This window comes from Populus euphratica, unplaced genomic scaffold (assembly GCF_000495115.2).
Source record: "Populus euphratica unplaced genomic scaffold, PopEup_1.0 scaffold86.1, whole genome shotgun sequence".
Classification (NCBI taxonomy): domain Eukaryota; kingdom Viridiplantae; phylum Streptophyta; class Magnoliopsida; order Malpighiales; family Salicaceae; genus Populus; species Populus euphratica.
In genome coordinates, this window is record NW_011499880.1 from 755,864 (window position 1) to 782,503 (window position 26,640).

Below are 26,640 nucleotides of genomic sequence, written 5' to 3' on the forward strand. Positions count from 1 at the left end.
CTGTTGCTTTCTAACATTCAGGTAAATTTACAAGCTATTGCTTAGGTTAAAGATGGAGTTGAACCAGATCTCATGAAATTCAAAGAAGAGACATCGTTCTATATATGCATCTCGTCTGTCGCACAACCTCTTGGTGATTTTTAAGACTAATATATATATAATTCAACAAGATTATGCAATTCAAAAGCATTAAACATCAGCAGAGATATGTTTTAATTTCCAAGATAGAGAACCTGCGTTCTACTTACTTTTCTTTGCTTAGCAAGGGTTGATACTATTGTCTATTTCCATAATTATATGCTGTTATGTTTTTTTTTAGAAATATATGAAAATGATATATTTTTTATTTTTTAAAATTTATTTTTAACATTAATATATTGAAATGATCCAAAAATATAAAAAATAATTTTAAACTAATAAAATTTTTAAGTCTTTTAGAAACGCATTTTGACATACAATTTCAAACAGCTCCACGTGGTTCCCGGTTTTGTTTATGATGCCTTTTTAAAAAAATAAATATTTTTTTAGTTAATTTTATCTTATTTTTCTATTTTTTATTACAATATTTTTTTAGTTTTTTTTTCTATTTGATTAGAACCTTTTTTTTTCTAATTTTTTTATTCAGTGTTATCACGGTTTTCTAGCCTTTTTTTAATTTAAAACATTGTAATAACCTTTTAGTAAATAAAAACATAAAAAAATAAATTAAATATTTTAAAAGTTGTTCTTTATTTTCAAGGTTTTGACTTCCATTAGCATCAACTTGTAGTTTTTTAATGCTGTAGGAAAGAGTGTCAAAGGCCTAGATTTTCTCTCTCTTTAATTTATAGAACCAGGCTACTCCCCTTTCTATCTTAAATTAAAAACTGAAAAATAAAAAACAAATAAATTCTGGATTAAAAGTGCAGTTTTAAAAATCTTAAGGACTGAAAATATATCAATTGAAAATTTGGGGGACAAGAGTCAACTTTTAGCATCAATGTTGAAAGCTGAAACCTTGTCTTTCACTTTGCTCCTTGTCTTTAAATCTTGTCCAATAGAATAGAAGTAATTAACCTTTAATTTGATCATAAAATAATCAAATCGAGTAGAAAAAAATTTAATGACTAAAATTATTTAAAAAAAAAAAAAAAAAAACACCGCTCGAGTATATATAATAAAATACGAGAAATTGCATGGGGCCTTGAGCTATAGTAAAACGACCGCGTATTTGACACAAGACAAGCAATCAATTAGAGGTGTAATGCATAAGATTTTATTTTATTTTATTTTTAAAAATTGTACGTATTTATTACTTCTTTTTACAGAATTTATTTGAAGATTATTATAGAATCTGCTAATACTTTTGTTATTTTATTCCAATCTTATATTTCTTTCTCGAAAGAAATAGTTTTCAATTTCTTTAATTTACTGGGAAAATTACTAGCAACAAAAAGAAAAAGAAAATAATTCGGCGCAAAAATATCCTAACCCTAAAACTCCCCCTGATAATAACGTATGAAACTCAAGTTTCCAAAGTCGTTTCATCTGTTTTTTTCTTTTCTTTTCTTTTTCTTACTTCTCCAAGATAAAGTAGCCAAATCGTAAAGGCTAGAGCTGCCGGAATCCCATGCTATTTCGTAAACCGAGGAGAATAGGGACAGCGGTGAGTTTCCGAGAGAGAAAAGGCTTACAGCTGTTGAAGGAACCCATGCCTCTCCTATAAATATACTACTGCAACACGGAGCAGCTAACAATACTTTTTCTCTTTTTCCAAGTCATATACACACCAGCGCTTCGTATCCATGACAGAAAACCTAGTTACTTATCCCTCTCAAGCACTCATTCTTGCACTTGTACTGCTCTCCGTTTCATTAGCACTACTCGTCGTGATGGTTTATGGACTCGTAAGCTTGTGTTGGAGTTGTTTGGAAAATCGGCTCGATATCCTCCTTAACCAAGATCATCACCCTCATGATGTAGAAAGAGGACAGGTAACCGGAAAAGAACAACCTGCTACTGTTGTCATCTTGCGATTTTCTATCGTTCAAGTCGATGAAACTACAGAGTATTTTAGCAATGGATGTGCGATATGCTTGGATGATTTTCGAAAGGGGATGGACTGCTGTGTTCTTTCGTCGTGCAAACATGTTTTCCATTCAAGCTGTTTAAAGCAGTGGCTGGAACTGAATCTGACCTGCCCTCTTTGTAGAAGTTATGTATATGATGACATCCTTCTTTGTTAGCTCTTCATTATGTGTTCGTATTTGCTTTGTTTTTGGAAGGGTTAGAGTTCCTTTTTTTTTGTTTTTTGGAATATTAGCTATTAAAATTAATAGGAAGCAAGATCGTCTTCTTTTCCGTTTTTCTTTGGTTAGTTGGTTCGAGCTTCCTATGTTAAAATTAGCTGTTCAGAAGGAGAGAGTTGGAAATTAATCAGTGCAAGTGAAAAACTTCCAATTAATTATGAGAATCATGCTCATAAAGAATTTGAAATAGAAAAGAAACTAAAATAATACTTGATGTGAACTTCATGCAATCCAGATCTAATTCCTAAAAAAAAATAAAATTATAGGAATGTAATACACCATGCTATTAGAATGATATTAAATACCTCTACAAAGCTAATTAATTTCTGATAAATTAGATTTAGTTTATTCAAGAATTAAAAAAATATTAAAAAAGTTTAAAAGTATCATTCATCAAAAATTTAAAAATTTAAACTTTACACATGTTTAAATAATTCCAAAAAATTAACTCTTATAGATTTATTCTTATGGATTGGATGAACACACTTACAAAAATTAACTTAAAAACTTTAACTAGTAAACTCAAACATTGATTTAAACAATTCTTGAATTTTAGCTGAAAATTAAAATATTAATTAAATTTAAATATAAAAATAATAATAAAAACAACAAGTCTAAACAATAGTTTGTTGATATCTTATATAATAAAAGAAAAACAAGATAAAATATCTTAATCCCCTAACTTGAGTAACTCTTGGCCAAGATCTAATTTCCTAGATATTTTTGGATTGCTTAGCCAGCTTTTAAAGTCTTTTAGATGCTAGAAAATATAATTTGAATAAAAATTTATTTGTTAAAGTCTTTCCTTTTAGGATTAGGATTTCTTTTTGGAACATGAAAAACAATTTTAGAAATCAATTCCTCACTCATTAGTCTATCATTTTTCTTCCTTGATTAGGAGAATCAAACATATAGCATTAAATAATCATTCTAAGTCTAGAATTAAATTTTTAGAATTAAATAATCATTCTAAGGCTAGAATTAAGACTTGACATCCCCTTAGTTTCCTTGCATGACTAGGAAAATTCTTTATTTGTTGCAAAATATTATCCTAAATAATAAAGAAAATAATGAATGAATTTTTCGATTAAATTTCATGAAAATATTTTATTGATCCTTGTAAAAAAAATCTCAACATCTTAATTAGTCCAACCCAACTTTGAACTTTATATCACCCAAACTCATACTTATTAATATAATTCAAATCAAACTTAATATAAACTCTTAACAAGTCTACTTTACTACTCAAATAAGACCCATACATGAACAAACCTGAAAAATCCCATTAAACCTAAGTACAAAATGAAATGCCCTTCATGAAAAATCCATGGATAAACCATATCAATACTACAACGAGCTAGATTGGATTTAGTGTTGCTAAAGCAATCCTATTTTAAATGATACGAGATTTTAATGGCAAGGAAGCTAGCCAAAAAGAACTCGGCATTTTCTTTACGCCCATCGTTGGGATAGGAAAAGGGGAGAGGAAAAGGTGGAGCCCTACAATGGATGAAGGGGCATTACTAGGCTCAAATTCGGAATGACCTGATGGGGAAGGCTTGTATTCCAACCCAACACTTGCCAAAGCGACGGTAGTTTCTGAAATAGATTCCAAGTTCAATTCCCTAACAAAAAGAAGAAAGAAAAGTCTATTCGGATTCAGACTAATCTTTTCTCGCCCAAAAAGATCAGTTCCCTGTCAGATGTTTTCTTTTTTACATCTCTCCGCTTTGCTTCCTCTCGTGTCCTTCCGAGAACATCGTCCTTAGAGAACCAGCACCGTGAAAGAATATCAGCAGGGTTCAGCTAGTGATCAAGAAACTCGAAAGGCAAAGTAGATCAGATTAGCACAATCAAAACCTGAATACAAATGCTAGACTTGCAGAATAGCTATACCAGTCATATTAGAGATAGACTTGATCGGAAATCCTCCCAAAAATTCCTGACTAGTTGTTGCTCAAAAAGCACCCACCAACGTCGGCTAAAACAGGTCCTCTAATGCTGGCGATTACTCTTCTATATTCTGCTGGCAGCAATTATTCTTAGTGCTTCCAACCTTGCAGGTTACCAAGAAGGGCAAATCTATCAGTATATCCTCCTCTTCAAACAATAAGAGTTGGATTTCTGAACCATATTACTCAAAATCATGCCTCGGTACAACTGGAATTCTTTCTGAGGTCAAAAATTACGTAAGCCAGTATCGACTAGAAATCTCATTATAAAGCTCTGATTTTTGTCTACAAATTTATACTTGGGCATCCCGAATGAAAAATTAAAAAAAAAAATTAAGACCCTGGTTTGAATCAAGGATGGAAGGAACCCCTGCCCGAAGCTCATGGGCCTCCCAATGAAACAAACAAAATATGTTGTATATGTTGTACAGTAATCTGTTTATTAAGACTGTCTTGAACAAAAAAAATTTAAAGAATCTAACACTGGCAACTTTTTGTTTGAATATATAGCTGGTTAACTACTCCCTCTTTTTCTTGTGTGGAAACGTTGAATGCCCATCAGAGTTTAATCGACCAAGGGATTGTGAGGCAAGGCTTTGGCAAGGTGACACTTACATTAAATGGCGGGGAGAGATTTTATATGCACTGCAAGTGAAAGACAAGTCTTCTGTGGTTTAGACATTTGTGGAACTCAATGTTGAAAACCTGTGTCTGTCGTGTTACCTGCTCATAAGATTTACCTCCTGTTGACAATCGAAACACAGTCATTTAGACTGGCCATCCTAAAACAAGCATCAAATGACACAGGTTATCTGGAAAATATATCATCAAGTTTAGAGATCTAATAAACAGGCTGACTATACTTGTTTCTGATGAAATTTAGCTTCATGTTGAAAGATTTTAGTAGTTAGGACCTTTTCAAAGAGAGAATTAGTTCTAAGGAAGAAGTTATTAGGAGGTTTGCTATGGTTTATGAATGGAAGGAAAAAGTCGACAACAGTGATAGAAATCCAAGTCATTAATTTGAAATAACATGGAAATATTAAAGATGGTTCACAGAAATAAAAGTGAATACAGAACACTGGGACTGCATACCCTCAGTCAACTTTAGGCACAAGTGCGCTAGCTTCTACTCAACTATGATTGTGAACTCCTCCCTCTCTTTTTTGGCTTGCCAGATAGAACCCTTGAACATTTCTCAATAGTCAAGACATCGATCAAGGAAGGAAGGATTGGAGTATGAATAAGTAAATGTTAAAAAGATGCAGGAGGGCTCTCTTTTCTCCCTCGTCCTTGGATTATACAAAACTAGAGAGCAAGTGTAGTTTGAATCATTAAACATCAAAATGTTCTCATCTCCTCCCCACAATAATAATTGGTATGAATTATGAATCCAATGGCTCATTTACCACGTATCCTCCATGACTGCTTGACTCCATATTCTTATATTAACCATATATCCAATTGACCACCATCTGTATTATGATACAAACAAGAAAATTCAGTGACACCAATAATGATGTGGCACTAATCTCCATGTCTACGCTAGTTTCATATGATTCTTTGATTTGTAGATTCTATGTCAACTTGTAGCAGTGTGAGCTCCTGCTCAACCCTTCCTTTTATCTATGAATCATTCTAAAAAATCCTGACTACACAATTACGACTAATCTGATTTTCGAATTAGTTGATTTCAAGATGAAATCCAAAGAAATGCATGCAACCCCTTCCTCCCAAGTATCAGCATGTATTGAAGACATGTATTTGTAGAGCAGATTTCAAATATAGTTAGGGTGGAGAGAATTTGTCCTTGTTCCACAGCAGTGATACTTTAATAAATTGCTTCTTTTGTCGCTGTAATTTTTGCTATTTTTTCAAGATTCAGCTTCATTTGCACAGGTATTTTCTGTGAATTGCAAGCATATGATATTCATATGAACCTTCTTTTGTAGTTCCAGACGCTTGGTTCTCTCTAAGCATTAATAGTTAACACCACTTTTTAGAAGTGTTTTCCTCTGTTTTCACATTTTATTTCTACACAAGAAAGGAGTGGAAAAATTACTGAACTTTTGGCTTTTGGATGTAACTATGAAAGAAAACCGAAGCTGCAACTACTCATTTTTGGCTTGAATCTTTGCAGGCGATGGGGTGCATCCTAGTCAGAACTTTGTTTTGTCTCTTAGAAAATTCTGCTCTCCACGGGAAAAAGACTTGGGGATCGAAAAAAAGGATACAGTAGCTCTCTGTATCAAAGTTCGATGCAGTTTTGTTATCTGTCAACTTCAGTTTGGTAGTCCCTTTCCTGGAACTTGGTTTCAATGATCCATACAACTTCACGCAATTGAATGGTTAGAAAGTATTGGATCTAATGGAAGGTTTTTGCACATTGTCATAATTATATTTAGGTTTCAGGGCACAGTTTTCACATTTGTTGCAAGACTTGAGGGAATCTATTTTCTTAAAAAAAAGAAAGGGCCAAGCACGCCGGTATAGCATTGATTACTTTTCAAATTATTATATAAAAACCTAATGTGTAAAATTTATAAAAATTTTTAAAAAAAAAACATTATCCTTCTAATTTCTTTAATTAAATAGATGACATGATATTTGCCTGGGTTGAGTTGGAAAGTTAGGTTTTTGAATAAAAAATCTATTTTGAACTTCACCTATTTTAAACCCCTTAATATGATAGAGTTGGTCAGGAAGACAAAAAGGCTAATTCAAAAGGCTTTTTAAGCTTGAATCTACTTTTTCCGGTAAGAAGAAAATTTCAAAACAATCCAGGCAAATGATACATCATTTGTTTAATTAAAAAAATTAGAAGGGCAATTTAAAAAAAAAAAAAAAACCAAGCAGGCCAGTCTAGCATTGATTACCTTTTGAATTATTATATAAAAATCTAATATGTAAAATTTATATATAAAAAAAAAGAGTTTTGATTAAAGAGATATATCTTTTTCCACCTTGATTTAAATGATTGTGATTTTTATGAAAATTTATTTCAATAGATTTTATTTTTTCATTCAAAAAGCAATAGGCTAATAAAAAAGATATGTTCAAGTAAATAAGAAAATGAAAAAACTAGTGCATATCTATGAAAGAAGGCATTTTAGGGGGAAAACAGAAGAAGAATTTGAGTAGGTTTGCTGTTAGGCTGTTAAAAATTTTTGGCTTCATATATTAAAAGATTTTAGTGGTTTGGTCTTTTCCAAAGAAACTATTTTTTCTTTTTTTGTGTAAAGGAAATAATGAAACATGCCAAAAAGTAGCACCAGCAGAATATGCAGACAGTAAAGACGAGAGGCCTGGAGGAAAGAACCACCTAGTCTCCTTATCAGCACTAGAAGATCCTAACTTAGCTAGATAATCAGCAGAGCTGTTTACTTCCTGCAAGACATGTTGAACACAACAACACCAATCCCACTTCATCGACAGTCTAATATCCTCAATAAAAATGAAAGAAGGACGAGCAGATGAAAGACATCCATTAATTAACTCCAATGCCTCTAGCGAATCAGCTTAAAAAATCACTCTTCAATACCCCTTACTCCAAGCAAGCAATGATCCAAATCTAATAGTAATTAATTCAACAATCACTTTAGAAGACAAGCCAATAAACCTGGAGAAGCCAATGATCCAGTTTCCACTACCATTTCTTAACAAGCCTCCAATTCCTAATCTTCCTGGATTACCATTGGAACAACCATCAGTTTTGATTTTAATTGCACCTTCAGAAGGCTTGAGCCACTGAACAAGCGTTGGTGATCAACTGGATAAACTAGAGTCCGACAAAACTAAATTAGTTAACTAATTTGATACATTAGGGATTGATTCATAATGTTTTTCTGCTCCATAATAAATAGGTATGACGTATTACCATCTGATTTTGATACTAATTATTCATTCTATAACTGATCCTCTACCTTTTCTTGGAAAATTATACTAGAAGATGAAAAATTCTCTCTTGCTATCAGCGGCTAGTAGACAAAGCTTGGCTTCCATTTTATGTGTTAGTATTTATACATTTAATCTAGTACCTTGTGTATTCTAAATTTGTCTATGAATAAATATTAGAAAAGGAAAATTATCATAAGAAATCCTCAGTCATTAAATTCAATGCTCTCAATATAAACAACGTTGAAAACATTAAAATTTATATTTATCTACAAAAGATTTGGGCATGAGGAAGTCAGTATTACAGTCTAAAATAATATGATGTATTCTCTTGCTTTTTATGGTCTCCAAAAGTTGAAATTAAACTTGAATATCACAGTTGAACTTAATGCAGGATTTTTTTAATGTTATACAAGACCCTGCCTATGGCTTCTAGGAAATTTCCAGCTTTATGTGAAAACAAGTGACTGCAAATGGCAATGATCTAGAATTGTACCTCATGCTAAGGCTTTACAGATAGTGAATGAGCTCAACTGCGAACTTCCCTTTCTTTGTAGTATTTATTTCTCCTATCTGGACTAGAAGGAATTTCAAGCATTCAGAACGATCATCTACACAAAAATTTGAATAATATTGGACATAAAAGTTCAATAAAACTGACCTTTAGCCTTCCTTTCCCACTTACTGAGACAACATCTCCAGTTTTTAGTGTAGTGTTGTTTTTTGTGATTGTGGTCCAATTCACACGCACATCCTTGTTACTGCAAATCAGTTTCAAGAAAAAATCCTGTTACTGAAATGGCCCACCTTGAGTTGTGTCATGTTTAACTTGTGCCTTTACAGTTTGTAACCTATTTAAGCCTATATGAATGTAACTAAACAAATTTCTGTAAATGAAAATTGAAACTTCTATCCGAAATTGTCATTCACACCAAGAAGCAAAGGATCATAACTGCCCTGAGTAATGGCATTTCTTAGTTAAGTTTATAGATGCATACAAGCTGTATTAGAGTATGTACATTTATTGCTAAGAGGCAGTATCCCTGTCTAAATAAGCAGTAACAGCATAGGCTTTACCACAACATAGAGCAACAGCCAAGCAAAAATGAACATCAACTATTAACGGGAACAGGGTGTACCTAATCAAATCAACTAGTTTTGACCTTGAAATCTTGAATCCTGCACTTGCTAGGGCATCAACTCTTAATGATGCTTCCACTGTTTTAAATGACTTAGTCCTGAAAATAGTGGAAGGAAGAGAAACTATTTTACTTGTGTCAAATGAATAAATCACCAAAACCATGCAAAAAAAAAAAAAAACACCACAAAAATAATAATTTGCAAACCTTGGAGGCTCATATTCAAGAGCAAGCAATGGGATTGGTGTGCACGAAACTGAAACATCACCAACCTGCAGGAGAATAGCATTAGACACTACAGATAGTAGAACTTACATATCATCATACTGAAAGCATCAAGAATGTGCCTATCTGAAAATATTTTCTAATCCATTTAGTTTTTGATATCAGATGTGGAATGCCACCTTATTGAGGTAAGGAAGATTTTCTTTTCATTCAAGTTTTTCCAATACCAATAGAAGTTATACCATGCATGAATTTCTCCTCATAGATAAATTTGCACTTTCCTCCCCAACAAATATCAAATGAAGAGTGAGGTTGCAATGAAATATAATCATTAAAACCAACAGAAAGGAACAAAGGGGAAACAAAAAAAGGACCAGGAAGTATTTTAGCTAATGTGATCAAATGAAATAGTCTTGCCAATAATTGCAGTAGTGATGTAAGATCTAAGAGAGTGAGATAAAACACATTTTTACAGTAGTCAAAACTTTTTTAGGAGAGTAGCAGCATTAGTAGAAAAGGTATTATTTATCTAAGGAAACAGAAACTACCTTGTCCAGTGATGACACAATATAGTCTACAAGATCTGGAACAAGTAGGACTTGAGCCCTTTTCCCCCCCTGCACAAAGCAAAGGAAAGGAAATGAAAAGGTTGCACTCCGATCCACAAAGCTTTATAACACTTTACTTGCCAGCTAAAAACTATTAGCAATACTTACGCACCCATACAAATAAGTGTCTCTCTATTCCACATATTAAAAAATATGTCTCTAAGTGAGAGACACTGCTCAAATCAGTTAGGCTGCAAGCAACCCATTATTTATTAAAGGAATTGGGACTAGGCTAACATGTCCTGTTTTTTTTCTTTCATTCTTGTTTCAAATTCTTCTTATCAAGCTCAACTTTTAATGTTTGCAGAATCCAATTTACAACTAGTGCAGTTCGACCTCAAGCATCATCGCGACCTCCAATTTAGAGAACACAAAAACTTATAACAGTGAGCAAGCTGAGCATCTCAAACATTTGATGCCCTCGTGAGCTATGTTCAAGAAATTTTTGAAAGCTCAACTGAAATTCACAAAATAACTTTAACTTGAAACTTTGTGCTTCAGCAACCTCCTGCGTCATTCAACTTTGCTTGCCAGCAGCCAAATTTGATGATGGGGGAATAATTTATAAACTCTCTCAGCATCAAACTCAGACAATTATATATACACGCTAACTGATAGAATAGTAAATCAATCTTCCAATTCACATGCTTGACAAAGAATATGGATACCAAGAAGCTATGAACAGAAAACTACAACCAACACACAAGCATAGATTACACTATAAGCATAGCATTGATATACTGAAAAGAATAATTATTTAAGAAACTGTATTGGGGCAACACAAGGACACTACAATATAGTTATGGCATGCACTTAGTCAGACTTCTGTTATCCTTAAAAAAATGGCTTAGACTACGAATTTCCAGAATAAGATGTTTCACTGATAAGGCATGATCTATGAAAATTAAATGTGTCAAAATATATTCTAGCTGTTCTTTAAGTACATGAAGCCACATTGGATGCAATTGAAATTTGTTGGTTATACTGTCCACGCTACTTTTAAAAAAGCATACAACATGAATTTCAAATCCAGATCACAGACCTGCAAATAACATGTAATCTAAAACAACACAATGATGATACCAGCAAGATTATATCCCCAAGCTTGTTCCTGGCAATCCCAGTACCAAGAATTGCACCAAGGAAGTCACCGTGAGAACAGAGTTGAAATCCAAAGTTTCCTGTTATACTGGACAAATGAAATCATTTAATAAAACATAAATAAACAAATAAAATGAGTAGAGTTTGATAAGGTCAAGTTCTAGCATGAATCACCTCAAAGCTGCAACTATATCTGGATCACTTGTCAGTGTTTCTGGATGTCCAACAGAAAGCCGGCAACGCTCAGCCTAAGGGATTTTTTGAAAATATATTACCATAAAAAATAAATTTATGTAGAAACAAAAAGCAAACTGTAAGTCTTAAGTTTGACCTGTGGGTATCCTCCCTGAGCAATAGCCTTAACGTCAGCTAATTTTTCTAGCGCATGCAATGATTCCTTCAATGTTGGTGGGGTGAGAAAATCTGTATGGAGAACTTCTCTTCGTATTGATGCCCTTCTTGCCTGCAAAAGAGTACAATAGGAGAAGTTGAAAAGCCAAGGGAAACAGGAACTTTATAACAGGCCATAATTTCATTTACATGCACCCAGATTTCTCTAACGTTTATGCTTGTACTAGAGCAGAACTTCACAAAATCCAAAAGGCAAATGTGGTCAGGAGAAAAGATTTCAAATAGAAAACTAAAATACCATGTCTAGAATACGCTTCACTTCTTCAATGACGCTTTTGTCTTCTACACCCTTAAGGGCAACAACTTCACCCTTCGTAGCTTGAGCCACATGACACATCCCTAAAGCTATTGCATAAAAATTGCAGCACAAACCATAAGCCATCAGATGCATAATCAAACTCATGTAGTGCATAAACTAGCAATCCGTAAATAATTAGTGCTAAAAAAGTACTTCGTAAAGGAGACAATTAATTAGTAGTAATGCTTCATTTGATTCTACCACCTGACTCGATTCTTGAGTTCACAACCCCCCATGTTCCATTACGAAACAAATTTTCCTCTGATTCCTCCCATGTAGCCCCAAAACCGGTTTTTGATGAACAATAACGAAAATCAACAAGCCAAACTGAGATGAAAAGCTAACTTTGATCAAGTTTTAACAAGTTCAAGAATCAAGATTAATAATCCTGCTCTTTCTTTTGACAATATATACAAACAAGCACACGAGCAGTTTAGTTCATTTACGCTTGGAATAAAAAAAAAGAAGGTGCAGTGACTTCGCCATTAACCATTGCTAACATCAAAAATTGATTAAGAACTTGTTACACGACACTTCATTGGGGCATTTCGTCAAACACCGTTAACCCATTTCAACTAAGCTTAATCAGACAAAACATTTATCTTCCGTCTATATTTCTGTAACTCGTGTGGTAGCTATTGACAGGTTAGAGCAAATGGTCTAAAATTATGTTGCCCATTTTATCATCCTTTTCGTTGTTCTTCGTCTAAGTGAGCTTAGTAGGCGTTTTTAAGACCGAAAATGCACGAACCTGAGTGTCTGGTAATGGGACTGGAGAGGGGGAAAGAGAAATGGGTTCCATAAAAGGAGATGCGTGTTTTATTGTGAGAGAGTGATAAGGTTTGAAATGCACTTCTAAGAAACCATGGTGTTGCTATAGTGCCAGTGGTAGCCATTGCCTGCGTAGCAAGTATCGTTTGGCGTGGAGGTTTGTTTAAAAATGGCACAAAATTCATTTTTGCCCCCTATAGATTCATCAATTTATCATTTCTATTCCTATACTTTGAAATTTCCTAATTTCACCCTTTTTTAAATCTATCTTTTTCCCTATTGATTGAATGGTAGGGTTTCAACATGGGTTTGTATGATCAATGATCTATACTCCTTTTGCTAGCTTTTTATCATATAAATTAAATATTTATTTGGAAGTGCTTGTGTGTTAATTAATAATACTTTACATCCGTATTATTAATTATATGTTTTTTAAAAAATATCAACAAAAATCAAATTATTAACATAATTGTTATTATATGAATTGATTAAATAGCCCTTATACTAATACTATATTCTTAACATCAAATTGAAAAAAAAAAAAAAAAAACTAGTCACCTCGCACTTTTCTCGTCCTTTTTCACTCATCTTTTAAACCAAAAGTGATTGGTTAATCTTCTATATATATACACACACACACACACACATCATCAATCTTATCCAGAAATTTATCAATCTCGCACTTATGATCAATCTGACACTCATTTACAATCCCGGCCTCTATATCTCTCTGTAATAAATAAAGCACAAGGATGACGCAGCGGGTGGTGAGAAAGCAACCAGTTTGTTCCATTTATATTGGTATGGAATCTATCGAGTAGCATCGATCAACTTCCAAGCCATGCATCTTAGAAGGTAATCTGCCTTCCTAACAGATCAATGATTGGACATCTTGGAAATGAAGTTATAAAGTTGTAGACATCCCTCGATCTCAAGTGTTGTTAAAGAAGAAAGGAGGTAACTGGGCAATATTACCTTTCTCTGTAATAAATAAAGCACAAAGATGGTGGCATGTTGGTGTCAGGCTGTTTGTTGATGAAGGTGGGTTGGTCGGTGGTGGATCGTTGCTGCCAATGGGCGGTGGTGATATGTGGGTGTTATGCTTATTGGTTGGTGGTGGTCTGTTAGTGTTGGGCTAGATGGTTGATGAGGGTGGGTTGGTGGGCAGTGGATGGTGACATGGTTGGGGTAGTGGCACAGCAGCAGCAACTTCTCTCTTTGGTGGTTGTTGGAGAGAGTCCAACACCCAGTTATGGATGTTTAGGTAGATATGTCATCATCGCCAATGCAGAGATTGCTTACACTAATTTTTAAACTAATGAAAAATATTGCCTATTGAGCAGGTTCAAACTCAAATTTGCAGTGGTGATTGTTTGATATAAGAAGACAACGTGGGAGGTTCATATCACAACTCGCCAAGCCGGTAGCTTTTCGCATCCTGATTGATGCCTTAAAGTTCTAGCATAGAGTCCACAGTATAGTCTAATTTTACTTTTCCTTCCTTCCATGAATAATTTTACACCTCTGTGCCAAAGAGCTAACAACACCTATATCGTGCTGAAAATGAAATCCCCAAGCAAAACAATGTTTATGATTGAGTCAAAATTTGGAAAACACAAAACAAGCCACATGTATTTAGTTCTCCCTGTCTAAACCTTTTGAACTGACTGAGCTACCAACAATATTATGAGTTTGGGGTCCATCCATCGACAGGACGAAAGAACATAAAATACTTAATTCTGCTACAACAGAACTGGTCACTCACATGCTCATCAAGCAGAAAACTGTCCATGACTCTTCTACTTAATTCTAGTTTTACCCCTTCAGAGAAGATAATAGTACCCGAGTGCTAGAAACAAAAGAACTACAAAAGCAGCAGCAGGAGCAGCCCACATCCAAAAGTTCGTTGACTTTTTCCTCCTCGTGATGACTTTGGGAAGTGAATCTGGGCCTCTTGGACGATTCCTAGACCTAACAGTTTTCTCTTTCCTAACTTTTTCCTTCACTGAAACAGGAACCTCATCATTGACTTCCACCATTTCAGGTTCTACTGCCTCTGCAACTTCTTCAGCACGTTGTTCATGCTCAGTAGTTGGTGTAGATGCCGCAGCCTTCTTCTTCAATTTCTTTTCACGCTCCTGAAGTACATTTAAAAAAAAAATACACTCTTTTTTTAGTTTCTGAAAGCAAATAGTAAACCAGGTAATGGTTGAAATAAAGAAATAAACTAATAACCTTGAGCTTTTTCTCAGCATCCTTTTGAGCTCTTGCAGCTGCTTTTGCAGCAGCTTTCTCAGCCAGTTTCTTCTTCCTTTCCATGGCTTGCTTGGCTTTTGCAATTTCCTCTTCTCTTTTTATCTCCTTCAATTTTGCTTCATCAACTTCCTTTTCTGCAGGAGAAGGATTCTTTGACAGATTTTCCAACCCAGATATCTCCTTGTCAGCTATGTCAGATTGCTCTGAAGTAGGCTTCAATTCTGTCTTAGTGATTTCTTTCTGCACCCTTTGGGTTGGTAAAGTATCTTTCGGTGGAATGGGTTTTGGATCTTCTTTTGCTCTCTTTGGAATAGCTTTTACCACCGGCTCTGGTTCAGAAGGCTTTGGTGTCTCCAATATCACTAATGGCTTCTCATCAGGGTTCCTGATTCGCCCATCCCTACTCAATTGCCGCCGGTCAAGAGATTGCAAAATTCTCTTCTCATAATCATCCCTAAAGGACTTGTTATGGCACCAGAGGGACATAAATTTTTCAACCTAAAAGTGGATATTAAAGCAAAATATTAGATTGTAGCAGTAAAAATAAAACCTCCATGTACCTAACACAGGATAGTATTCATCTAACAAACCTCATCGAGTGCAAGTTCTTCAAGAGCCTTAACATCTTTCTTAGCAGCAAGTTCTTTGGCTTTCGTCAAGAGCATACGGCTTTGGTAAAAGTTGGCATTCTAACAAAGCAACAACAGATAAAGGTATCACCAAAAAACATTACACACAGACTATATCCAATTGTACTAGAAAAGGCTAGAAAAATGATTGAGCAGCCATTCTACAGCCAATAATCAGGGAAAAAAAAATGCCAAATTCAATTCTGTTGGAAGGGAAGGAGAAGGGATTCGATATGGCTTTGAGCTTTTTCAAAACAACTCACTTCAAGACAGATTCTAAAGAAGTTTGTCAGAAATACAGTCCTCCAGGAAGGTACTACAAGGCATGCACGAGGGAATAATTTGCACTTCAAAAACAGCTCACGATGCACAGGTAAAACAAAAGACTACTAAATCAGTTTAGATTTGAAGTCCTTGTCCAACAAAGGCTACCATGCAACCAATAATCACACTAAAATTACAGCGTTAGAAAATGCTTCTCAAGGTAGACTCCAGCTGCTGCTCTGAAATAACATACTTTTGGACCTCAACATTTCCAGTAAATATCAGAGCCAATGTGCAAGCAAGCATGTGGAAGTATGCTTGATCTGTATTTTGCCTTCTCAGACAACAGATTACTGGCAAAACTAACTCAAAGTAGTAGATGGTAATCGAACCTGTTGAGGGTAAAAAATAAAGACTGAACCTATAAATAGTTCTGTTGTTCTATATTTTCTAAAAGGGATCTAATATACTTGAGATTAACATTCCCCAACATTTCAACAACATCATAAGGGACGAAGTTACCAAATTTGGATCCAAATACAAAACTGTGACATCCCCCAGTAATGTTGATGCATTCTATGACACATGCCAACAGACAAAGGAGCTAAAACCTAAAACAATGAGAATCCCCACAACCCAATAAAATATTTTTAAAATGTTAGTAATGAACAACACAAAAGGAAGATCATATAAAAGGCATCACAACGTGGTTAGGAATATCAATACTTTAGTGAAACTGATCCTTTCTATGTAAACATTGCACATGCCTACATGCTCACACAGTTAGCTCCCTTTTTTTAATAATTCTTGGAGTCAATAAACATACCGCCTCATCACGCTGTTTCCTAAGTTCCTGAAGAGTTTCATATGTTGTTGCCCTCTTCTGGATCACAGCTTCCAGCTCATCCTGTAAAGTTTTAATTTCAGCGTCCAATGCCTGCACTTTCGCTTCAAGTCCATCGAGTTTTTCCCAAAGTGCTTGTCTCTCCTTCCTTACTCCATCCAAGTCAACACCCATAAGCTACAATAACCAAAGTAGAGTAAATTACTCTTGCATACATGCTGATAACAAACATTCAGACACAGAAAGTAAAGTTGTTGAAACTACAGACTTCCAACACATGATAGTTCAAAACCAATTATCTTACTTTGACCTGATCTTGAATGGCTTCTTTCTGACCCAATGAATCCTGAATCTTTGTTCTCATAGCAGCATTAGCAATTACTTTTTCCCTTGTCCCTTCAAGCTGTTTGATTTCTCTAAGTATTTGCTTTTCCTCTGTCAATGGGATGCTCTCGTGTTGCATGCGGTATTGCAAGCTGTAGATCTGAAACCACAATAACAATCCGCAAACTTAAGAAATGCAGTATCACAATACAATTGCACCAAAACAAACTGGCAAGTCCCTACATGCATGCAAACCTAGCAGCTAAATACATACAAGATCATTAAGCTCTTCCTCAGATGAACATATGCCAACACGACCAGCATTATTTGTGTTACGCAGCTTGCCCAGTGCCTGCTGCAAAGGCTCCATTTCCTTTTTTTTCTCATCGAAGATCGATTTATACTGCCTACCCTCATTCTTCAGAGCTCTCACCTGGTTGATCAACTCCGCTCGTTTTGACTGCAGAAGAACAAGGGACAAATAAGTAGAATCTCATAGGAACTAGATTGGTGCAATCTTTCAACAAACATGGTAATTTGAAATGCACAAAGCATAAGAACATATGATCAATATGAAAGCTGACATATAAATATTGTCAGCTTTAGGGACCCTTACATTTAGTAATTAAATCTTTTGGAAACTAATAGTCTTCTCACAGAGTTCCCAAGTCCAGAACTATTTTGTAATTACTAGCGGAAAACTTGCGTAAAGGTTTAACTGCCATTGAACAGGCAGGCAGATGTAAAAGTAAGACTTCTTTGTCATGAACATTATTGCAATGTTTCACAAACATCAATAACAAAATTCAAGTATTTGCAATGCACCTGCACCAAAGGAATTTGCAATGCACATTAATCAGGAACTTGCCTTTTAATAGACTGGACTGACAAAAAACCAGGTACATCCATATCAAATGGTTTGAAAATGAAACACTCATCAGCTCGATCAGTAGTATTGAGATCCTAAAGACACATTTCTAAACATCATCACTTCAAAGGATGAAAAAAAGTAAAAATCTAGACAACTCATGAGAGAAATGAGCTCTCCTCTCTTTAAAAAGACACATAAATAGATCTGTTAAGTTCATTTAAAAGGGGCCACGAGACAGAATACAAAAAGAAGAAAGGAGGTTGTTTACTTGGGAATGTCGCACGTAAAACTAAATATCTAAACAGTGGAACTTTTATTTTGCCTTAAAGTTCCTGCTTTTTGTACAGAATACTCTCTTCAAAATCAAGTTATTTCCGTAATCAAATGTTGGCTATGAAAAGGAAATGCTGCACAGATCTTTCATCCTATGTCTTCCACATTCACTTTCAAACAAAGGAAAGGAAGAGCTACCCTCAACAAACACATGTTCAGGTTTTTACCGGTTCCACAATAAAAGATTGATCATATTTGTCTAGTGCTCATAAAGTAACATGCAATTTCTTCCCCTTTTAAAAAATTCCAGTTGGATTATTTTAATAAACCTGTTGACCAAAATGAACGTGATGAAAATGAACAAAAATTCACTACATTATTTATATGTGCTGCAATGGGATGGTTCTGGACAAATCATGATAATTCACAATCTTATAAACCCATAACTTTCTAGTAATTGAAAGTTCTATAGACCACCTATACATGGCAAATAGCATATCTAGCAAAAACAATAAGCTTCCAGCTTACCCTTCTATCTTTTAATTCTTCTGTAATCTGAAACCGTGATTGATTTCTTTTCTGAATCTCCTTATCAGCCTGATCAATTTTGGCCTTAATCTTTGGATCATCATATAGTCGGTATGTTACAAAATAGAAGGAATGGACCTGCTTGGGAGCAGGCCACTCATCAACTGCATCCTTTGGCAAGTTGTCATCTGTAACATCATTTCCTTCTGCCTTAACCGGCTCTTCACCGTGTGAACCGAATTGTATGGGCTCCGTAAGCCCTGATACCTTATCCAGTTTCCTATTTTCCTTCTGGTGCAGAACAGATTTATCTACTTCACTTACACCGTCAACGGGGGCAGAAACCTTCTCAGGTGCCACAACCTCAACGCCCATTGCTCTTGACAAAGATGAACCTTACAAAAACGAACAATCCTGATGCACAAACAACCACATGACATGAGAATAAAGAATCAAGAAAACCAACTTTACAATAAGATCTAGTGATCAAGAAAGCCCAAATCCATCTATTTTGATAAAAAAAAAAAGATCAAGATTAAGTAAACATATGAATCGTATCGAAATTGTCATTGAAGTAACAACAAAAGCAAGCCAGGATAGAATCGCCACTTACATACAACACAGAATCCATAACACCACAACAATCAAAGAACACTTGAAGGAAATAAAGGTATCAAAACCACACAGTTTTGTACATGCAAATGAAGAAACAAGCAAATCCGATAGAAAAAATCATCATAAAAAATACCACATCAAATCATAAAAAAAAAACTCAAATATCAAATCTCTTACGACTTCCACACACCAATCATGCAATAAAGAAATCCCAACAGAAGCAATAAAAGAAAGAAAAGCAAGTACACAACAACCCCTTCAATGATCAAGATCAATACACATCAAAACACACAAAAAGAAAAGAATTGTGGGACTCTACATGATAACAGAAAAGAAAGAGAGTGATTACCAGAAGTAGAAGCAGAAAGAGAAGACCCTTTTTTTGACAAGCGAAGGCCCTCAAGTTCCGAATTATAACTAACCCAATTGGGGGACTCAGATCTCAAAGTCTCTCTCTAATTCAAGCAAAGCGTCACTTCTCTTTCTAAAATGTAAGGCTAGAGAGAGACTAGGAGCCCAAAGGGGTAGTGCTATTTATATATTGCTATTTTTATTTATTTATTTATATATTTATTTAGTAGCAGAGAGGAAGATGGGATTACAAATCACTCTTTCAAGTTTTTACAAATTGTTTTTGCCAGGGAACTTTCTTAATTTCCCATTAATAATATTAATATATCTCCTCTCTTCTTCTTTTTCATTTTAAGGAGTGATTTGTTTTTTTATTTATCCATTTTTGTTCTAAAATTAGCATAATCTTCTTTCTCTGGGGGGATAGTGTTAGATGTAGATTATGTGGACATAATATCTTGAGACAACGTTTTTTTCTTATTCTTTTCGTTTTTTTAATAATAATAATATCAAAAAAATATTTAATGATGGATTAAATAAAAAATAATTGTCACATTTTCTCTTGAGTTTATCTAATAAAAAATGATATAATCCAGTCATTTAATTAAGCGAAGCATGATTTTAATATTTAAAGCAACTGTATTGGGACCGTGATTTTTATATTTAAGTTTTCCAATATACTGTATTAATATATTTCAGCGATAATAATTTGTTTTTGGATTGGATATTAAACATTAAAAAACACTATAAAAAAAACAAGTATTGGGTGTTTCATCTGTTGTAACCCCTCATTCGATTGCACTACCCCTCATTTAATTTTTTTCATCCACGTTATTTTATTTTATTTTATGTTCAATTTGAGCCTTCTATATTGGTTTTACTCAATAATGGCCTTGATAGTTTGTTATGATAAGCTTGATATGGGTTTCTCACGGAATTAGAAAAATCTCATCATCAAGTTGGTGCTTGATTTTGAAGAAATTGTTTGGATTTTTTATTTTTCAAATTAAAGCTTGAAAATAAAGGAATTATAATTAAAACTTAAGAAAAAATTACATCCTTTTCTGTCCTTAAAAGAAAGAAAAAAGAGAAAATAGACGCTAAAACAAGAAGATGAGAGAGGAAAAAACAAATAGAAAAGCATTAATGTTTTAAAATCTGAAATGTTTAAGGAACAAATTATTTAGTGTTTAAATAATGATTAATAAAAAATGCTGAAGTATAAATACCAAATTAATAGTAAAAATCTTAGCACCTGCAAAAAAATCTTAATTGATGGGACTTAAAGACCCTTTAATGATAAAATTAGTAATTTTTATAGGAAAACTAATAAATAAAAGAAAAGTTTCTTAAATTACAGGAAGAAAAAAGTTTGTTCTTATTTTTTAAGGTGATTAATGTTTTTCAATATATGTATGCTTTTATAGTAGAAAAAAGCTATGAACTTTTTATTTAAGTGATTTAAGAGGTCTTTATAACCCTTGTCATCTTCAAGTAAAGAAAGGACTAGAAAGTCCTTTGCACTTGATAATATTAATAAAGAATAAATATCTATTATATATCATTAATGAGATGATAAGTATGATAAGACTCATAAAAAACATTTTATACATCTATAGATATAGATAGATCATTACCTTTAACATGAATAATTTATATAATTAATTTAAAAATAGAGGTTTTATAGTTCTGGATTTCTAAGATCAATTGAAGCTGATATGTGGCCAAACTTAAATGATAATGGCATGGATGTTCATCAAATTCATAGCACGTAGGGTTAAGTTAATGTTCCAATCTAAATGTATTGTATCTAGCATCTTGCCAAACCTACGTTACTTTGGGTTCATTTAACAACTAAACTCAAAATCATTTGACAGCTAAACCCAAGTGTATTGGGTTTAGCAATTTACCAAACCTTTGTTATATTAGATCCAACTAACGGTGGAACTCAAGTGTATTAAGCCTAACAACTTGTCAAACTCACATTATATTAAGTCTAATTTGTCAAACTTACGTTACATTTGATTAGCTAATGGCTAAACTTGAGTGTATTGGGTTTGTGAAGTTGTCATGTTCGCATTACATTGGGTAAAGTTGACGACTAAATCTAAGTGTATTGGGTCTGACAAAAACTAAATTTACATTGCTTGGGTTTTAGTTGATAGTTAAACCCAAGTATATTAGGTATTAGAGATTGTCAAACTCATGTTGTCTTGAGATCTTTTAAACCACTAAAATATTGAGTTGAAAATACTGACTCGTCTTAAAAAAAAAAAAAACAATAGGACATCAAAGCCACATCAAAGTAACATCTCTACCATACAACACCAAAAAAAACTATAATATGAGATTGTACGAAGCAGCACACGCCTTCCTAATATGGCATCTTCCCTCACAAGTTAACAGTTGTCTTGCATGCATCAAATAATTTTTTTTCTCTTCATTTAATTTAGTTTTAAATTTTATCCCACTAAAATACATATATATATTTTTTATAAATTTCATGTAATTTTACTTGAATAGATTTATATTTATCTGTATTAAAAAAATAAAATTTTCTTAGACTTTTAGAAATTAGTAACAACTTTCATTGTTTTTTAAAAAATAATAAAAATAAAATACTAAACTTTTACTTATAGTATCTTCAACATAAACATAAATGTTACATGTTAATTATTATAAAATTATAATTTAAATGAATATATGATCCTTTAGAGTCTCACTAGTTTTTTATCACATGTTTCACAACAAGTAATGTTTATTAGTGGGTGGTAACTAGTGAGTGTTTTTCATTAAATAATAGCATTGTTCATAATAATAAATTTAGAAAACACCAAAATTATAATTGAGTTAATAGGTTTTGTACCCTATATTTTTGTAAAATTTATATTTTATTATACAGGTGATAAAAAAAATTATACATTTAGTTTTATAATATTTCAAATTAAATGAGTAATGAGCAGTATAGAAACCATTAAATACTGCTCTCACTTTCCCAAACCTTAAACTTTTAGGAAATAACCAATTTTATAATACTTCAAACTCTATTATATCTTTGAGTTTTGTTAAACTTTTTATAAGTCATGTAGCTTTTTTATTTAAGCTTTTGGTATATAGAATAATAAGAATCTATAATATCATTCCTGTACCTTTTTTAACCTTTTTTTTCTTTTAAATTCTAGTTAAAAAATGCTTGAAGTATTAAATAATTGCAACAACTTAATAAGTAAATAAACCCTAAAATCTATGAATTTAGTTATAATATGGTGAATGTTTTGCTTATGAAAGTAGGATAAACATTTATATGCCAAAAAATCATATATCATATATATATAAATGTAAAGTGGACATGACCACCATCATCTTTAAATATATGTTGGGAAAAGAAAAGTTAAGAAAAATAATCAATTTAAAAAAAAAAACCAGAGTAAAAAAAAAATGAAGCACCATTAGCAACATCATATCTTTTAGTGTTTTTAGATAATTGATGATGTAAAAATTTATTAATATAAAAACGTGCAAGATTGTGATTAAAAATGCTTCAACTTTTTTTTTCCTTTTTTTAGGGAAAAAAAGAAGAATAAATAAGTTATTTAGGTAGCTATAATATAGTTGTTTTACTATTAAAAATAAGTTTCAAACTTGTATTTATTAAAAGAAAGAGAAAATACAAAATAGAGTTGAGCTAAAAGCTCTTTGACGGAAGCTTTTTAACAAGATACGAAATTGATAGCTTCTTTTTCTTCTTTATTTCTCTTGTTAAGAAAGTTTATAATGCTTGGATATGATAGTATGACTTTTACATTAATTATAAATAAATTAAATTATTTAAGAATAGAAAAAATAAGATATTATTACACATTAGATTATGAGCAATTCGTGTTTAATATTCTTGTTACTTAAAAAGCTTTCACTAATTTATTTTTTTATTTTCTTTATTGACTATGATACAAAAAGACAATTTAAAATATAACCTGTCAATAGTACAATTCAGCCTGGACGTATCCATTTCCTGTGCGAACACGCGTGCCTCCGTGGACTTTTCTTATCGTATAGGTCGATAATTCCGAGAGCTGCTTCTGAGATATAGATGAGCCTTTGAAAGTACATCGGTACCCCTATCACTCAGGACAAATTACTTAACTGATTTCAACACTTTCTGCACGTGCAAGGCCACACACATGCACAAGGAAGGGATCTCTATGCTTGGGCACGGATAGATTTTTTTATGGAGTTTCCATCCCTTGGCTGTTCTTGGCTGAGATTTGAACAAAAAGATTGAGTGCATGAGACAAATGGAATTCTTTTTTGTTGAATTTAAATATTTGAATGTTCTAATTATTTTTATTTTTAATTTAATAAGTTTAATTTTTTAAATTTAATAAGATATTTGAGAGTGTGGTCTAACTATATATTTTTTTAAAATTAAATATTTGTTATTCTAAATTATTTTTTTTATATTTTTTTATCATTTTAATATTTTGATATTAAAAATAAATTTTAAAAATAATATTTTAATATATTTTAAAATAAAAAATAATTTTTATCACTACCTTAAAATCATTCAAAAAAAATTACTCTTTTTCATCAAATAAAAAACCAAGTAAAGAGAGTTTTTTTTTTAATTATTTAGTTTACCCTTTTTTACATCTTGTAGAAGTTTCTTGGACCCGGGCTAGCAGGCCCAGGTCCACGTATGTGGTAAGCAACGCGGCTACCTTCCACGCTTTCTTTCCCGTTGAACGGAGCTTTGTTTGGGTAAAGCGAAAAAGTAGTTGAATGAAGTAGTTGAATCTTAAAGGCACAACATTTACTGCTTTAAGGGGCGCTCATCCTTTTTTTTTTTAATTATTATGAAAAATGTAATGAGAATATTTATTACATTCTCTTGTTTGATTGCAAATTTTTAATAATATAATGGATGTATTGACTAAGTTTATTTTAGTCTTTGTCAAAATCCATTGAAGAAGTTTTGGATTGATTAGGGTTAAATTAAACTAATTTATTTAACATGTGATCTATATAATAAAATTATTTTTTAAAATTTATAAAAATATATATTTATAAGAAATATAATAAATAATTTATTGAGGAGAGATGTTTTTTATATATATATAATTTTTTTTCTCTTGTTGATGCTATTATTGTATATTTTTATATATATTGAGTTAATACATAATTATATATATAAGAATTGATGATATTATTATAAAAAGTCCAAATCTTCTTTAAAATAATGGCATAACATCGTCTACTTGTATAAGTTCCAGCCATTAAATAGATGGGCAGAAAATCGAGCATGGGTAAACACAATATTTCACTTTGTTTTTATTTAAAAAAATCTAATTATAAATACTCTTATTATCTTAATAAATCAATTTATTAATTTAAAATATTTCTAAATCAGTTTAAAATTACAAAATTCAATCAAAAAAATTATTTCTCAACCCAACCTTTTTTTTCCGACTAGTCGAGGGGTAAAAACATTTTAACATTTAAGATATAGGCAACCAATTATTTTTCCTTTTATTTTTTATTTTAAGATGACTTTTTTTTTCTTTTCAAACTCATAATTGAATTATAAATAAAATAAAATTTTAGATCAAAATATTGTTTTTCAAAAAAAACCAAAAATAAAAAACAAAAAAAACTGAATTTTAGTTTTATTTTCAAATTCAATCCTCAAAGTTTTATAACCATTGAATTTATTTTACCAAATTAAACATTGATTCAATATCATAATATTTTTTTATATATTATTAGAAATCAAAATTAAGTTAATCATAATAAATCATTATGTCAAATCCCAAATTAACGCAATATAAACGAATCAAATTAAAGAAAAAATTAAAGAAAAAAAAAAAGAGAAAAAAAAAGCATTACATGAGCCCAGAATACTCTCTCTTGATCTATTGTCAAAACTGAATCTAGTTAGGTTTTTTTTAATATTTTCAAAAAGTTCCCATTAAATATAAGCATTCATAATCACTTCAACGAAATTTCTTGACTTCATTAAAGACTTTTGAATAAAATACAAGAAAAAAATAAGATAAAAAAAATCAAAGCGCAAAGCAAGAAAATAAAAAATTAAAATAAAATCAGGTTGCTTGGTACATGCACCCAAACACATCTCAGAAGGCAGTTAATATTGTCTAAATGTTTGTGATGGTGTGATGAGTGTTTGGATTGATGTATTAAATATTATTTATGTTTTGAGTTATATTTATTTTGATTTATTAATATATTCGTTGAGAATTTGTGGGTTTTATTATTGTAGGTTAACATAAATAATAAAAAAAAAAACTTCAAAAGATTTTACAGTTATTATTAAAAAGAAAATGATAATAAAAAAAAATACGTTTTCAAATTATTTTGGTTGTAAATTTTCATATGGTACACTATTAATGAGATTTATCTTTAGAAGTTCACTCAAAAGTAATTATATATATAGACACACACACATATATATATATATATGTATGTATGTATGTATATTCAATACTAAATTTTTGTCATTTTTATCATTCATGGATGAACATGGCAATGTAAAATAAATAACCTTTTAATGATATTTATCTTTAAAAATTGATTTAAAAGAAATAATAAAATCATTTTAAAAACTATATATTTAATTAATATATAAGTTTTGGTTGTCATTTTATTATTTATGGATCAACATAGGATAAATAATCTTTTAATGAGATTTATTTTAGATGTTGATCTAGAAGTAATTATAAAATTATTCATGTCAAGATATTTTTCAAGACATGCTAAACACTTCTTTTCATTAGAAACAAGTAACTAAGATGATAATTTTTTTATTATATAATCAGTTTTTTATTTAAAATCTTTTAAACAACAGTTAAAATTTTTAATTACCCATAATAATTTAATTTTTTATAATTATATCTTTTCTATTAATATTTCATCACCATGTCGATACCTGACAACTAATAAAGATTTTATTGAAACTTTGTTATGATAATCAAAACTCTAAA

General features: G+C 32.0%; 2 protein-coding genes across 6 annotated transcripts; both read right to left on the bottom strand.

Annotated features, from left to right (window-relative positions):
* Positions 1 to 4,379: 4,379 nt before the first annotated feature.
* LOC105129205 (RNA-binding S4 domain-containing protein) lies at positions 4,380 to 12,840 on the bottom strand. 5 transcript variants are annotated; one of them, XR_843027.1, is made up of 12 exons: positions 12,668 to 12,840; positions 11,857 to 11,963; positions 11,539 to 11,670; positions 11,382 to 11,455; positions 11,190 to 11,295; positions 10,047 to 10,115; positions 9,481 to 9,545; positions 9,274 to 9,372; positions 8,796 to 8,895; positions 8,635 to 8,707; positions 5,336 to 5,430; positions 4,380 to 4,983 (listed from the first exon to the last, which is right to left on the bottom strand). XR_843027.1 is itself a non-coding variant. In XM_011031170.1 (11 exons), exons 1-10 carry the CDS (start codon positions 12,810 to 12,812, stop codon positions 8,645 to 8,647), a joined length of 960 nt encoding a protein of 319 aa, XP_011029472.1. In that variant the 5' UTR covers positions 12,813 to 12,840; the 3' UTR covers positions 4,380 to 4,983; positions 8,631 to 8,644. The 5 variants fall into 5 exon arrangements, 4 of the variants coding, with proteins under 4 accessions (XP_011029472.1, XP_011029473.1, XP_011029474.1 ...); XM_011031170.1 differs by lacking the exon at positions 5,336 to 5,430 and having other exon boundaries at positions 8,631 to 8,707; XM_011031171.1 differs by lacking the exon at positions 5,336 to 5,430 and having other exon boundaries at positions 4,380 to 5,022; positions 8,631 to 8,707.
* Positions 12,841 to 14,251: 1,411 nt separating this feature from the next.
* On the bottom strand, positions 14,252 to 19,830 carry LOC105129207 (proton pump-interactor). Its single transcript, XM_011031175.1, has 8 exons — positions 19,641 to 19,830; positions 18,677 to 19,090; positions 17,279 to 17,464; positions 16,985 to 17,164; positions 16,663 to 16,857; positions 15,534 to 15,632; positions 14,923 to 15,441; positions 14,252 to 14,825 (listed from the first exon to the last, which is right to left on the bottom strand). Exons 2-8 carry the CDS (start codon positions 19,049 to 19,051, stop codon positions 14,511 to 14,513), a joined length of 1,869 nt encoding a protein of 622 aa, XP_011029477.1. The 5' UTR covers positions 19,052 to 19,090; positions 19,641 to 19,830; the 3' UTR covers positions 14,252 to 14,510.
* Positions 19,831 to 26,640: the final 6,810 nt, after the last annotated feature.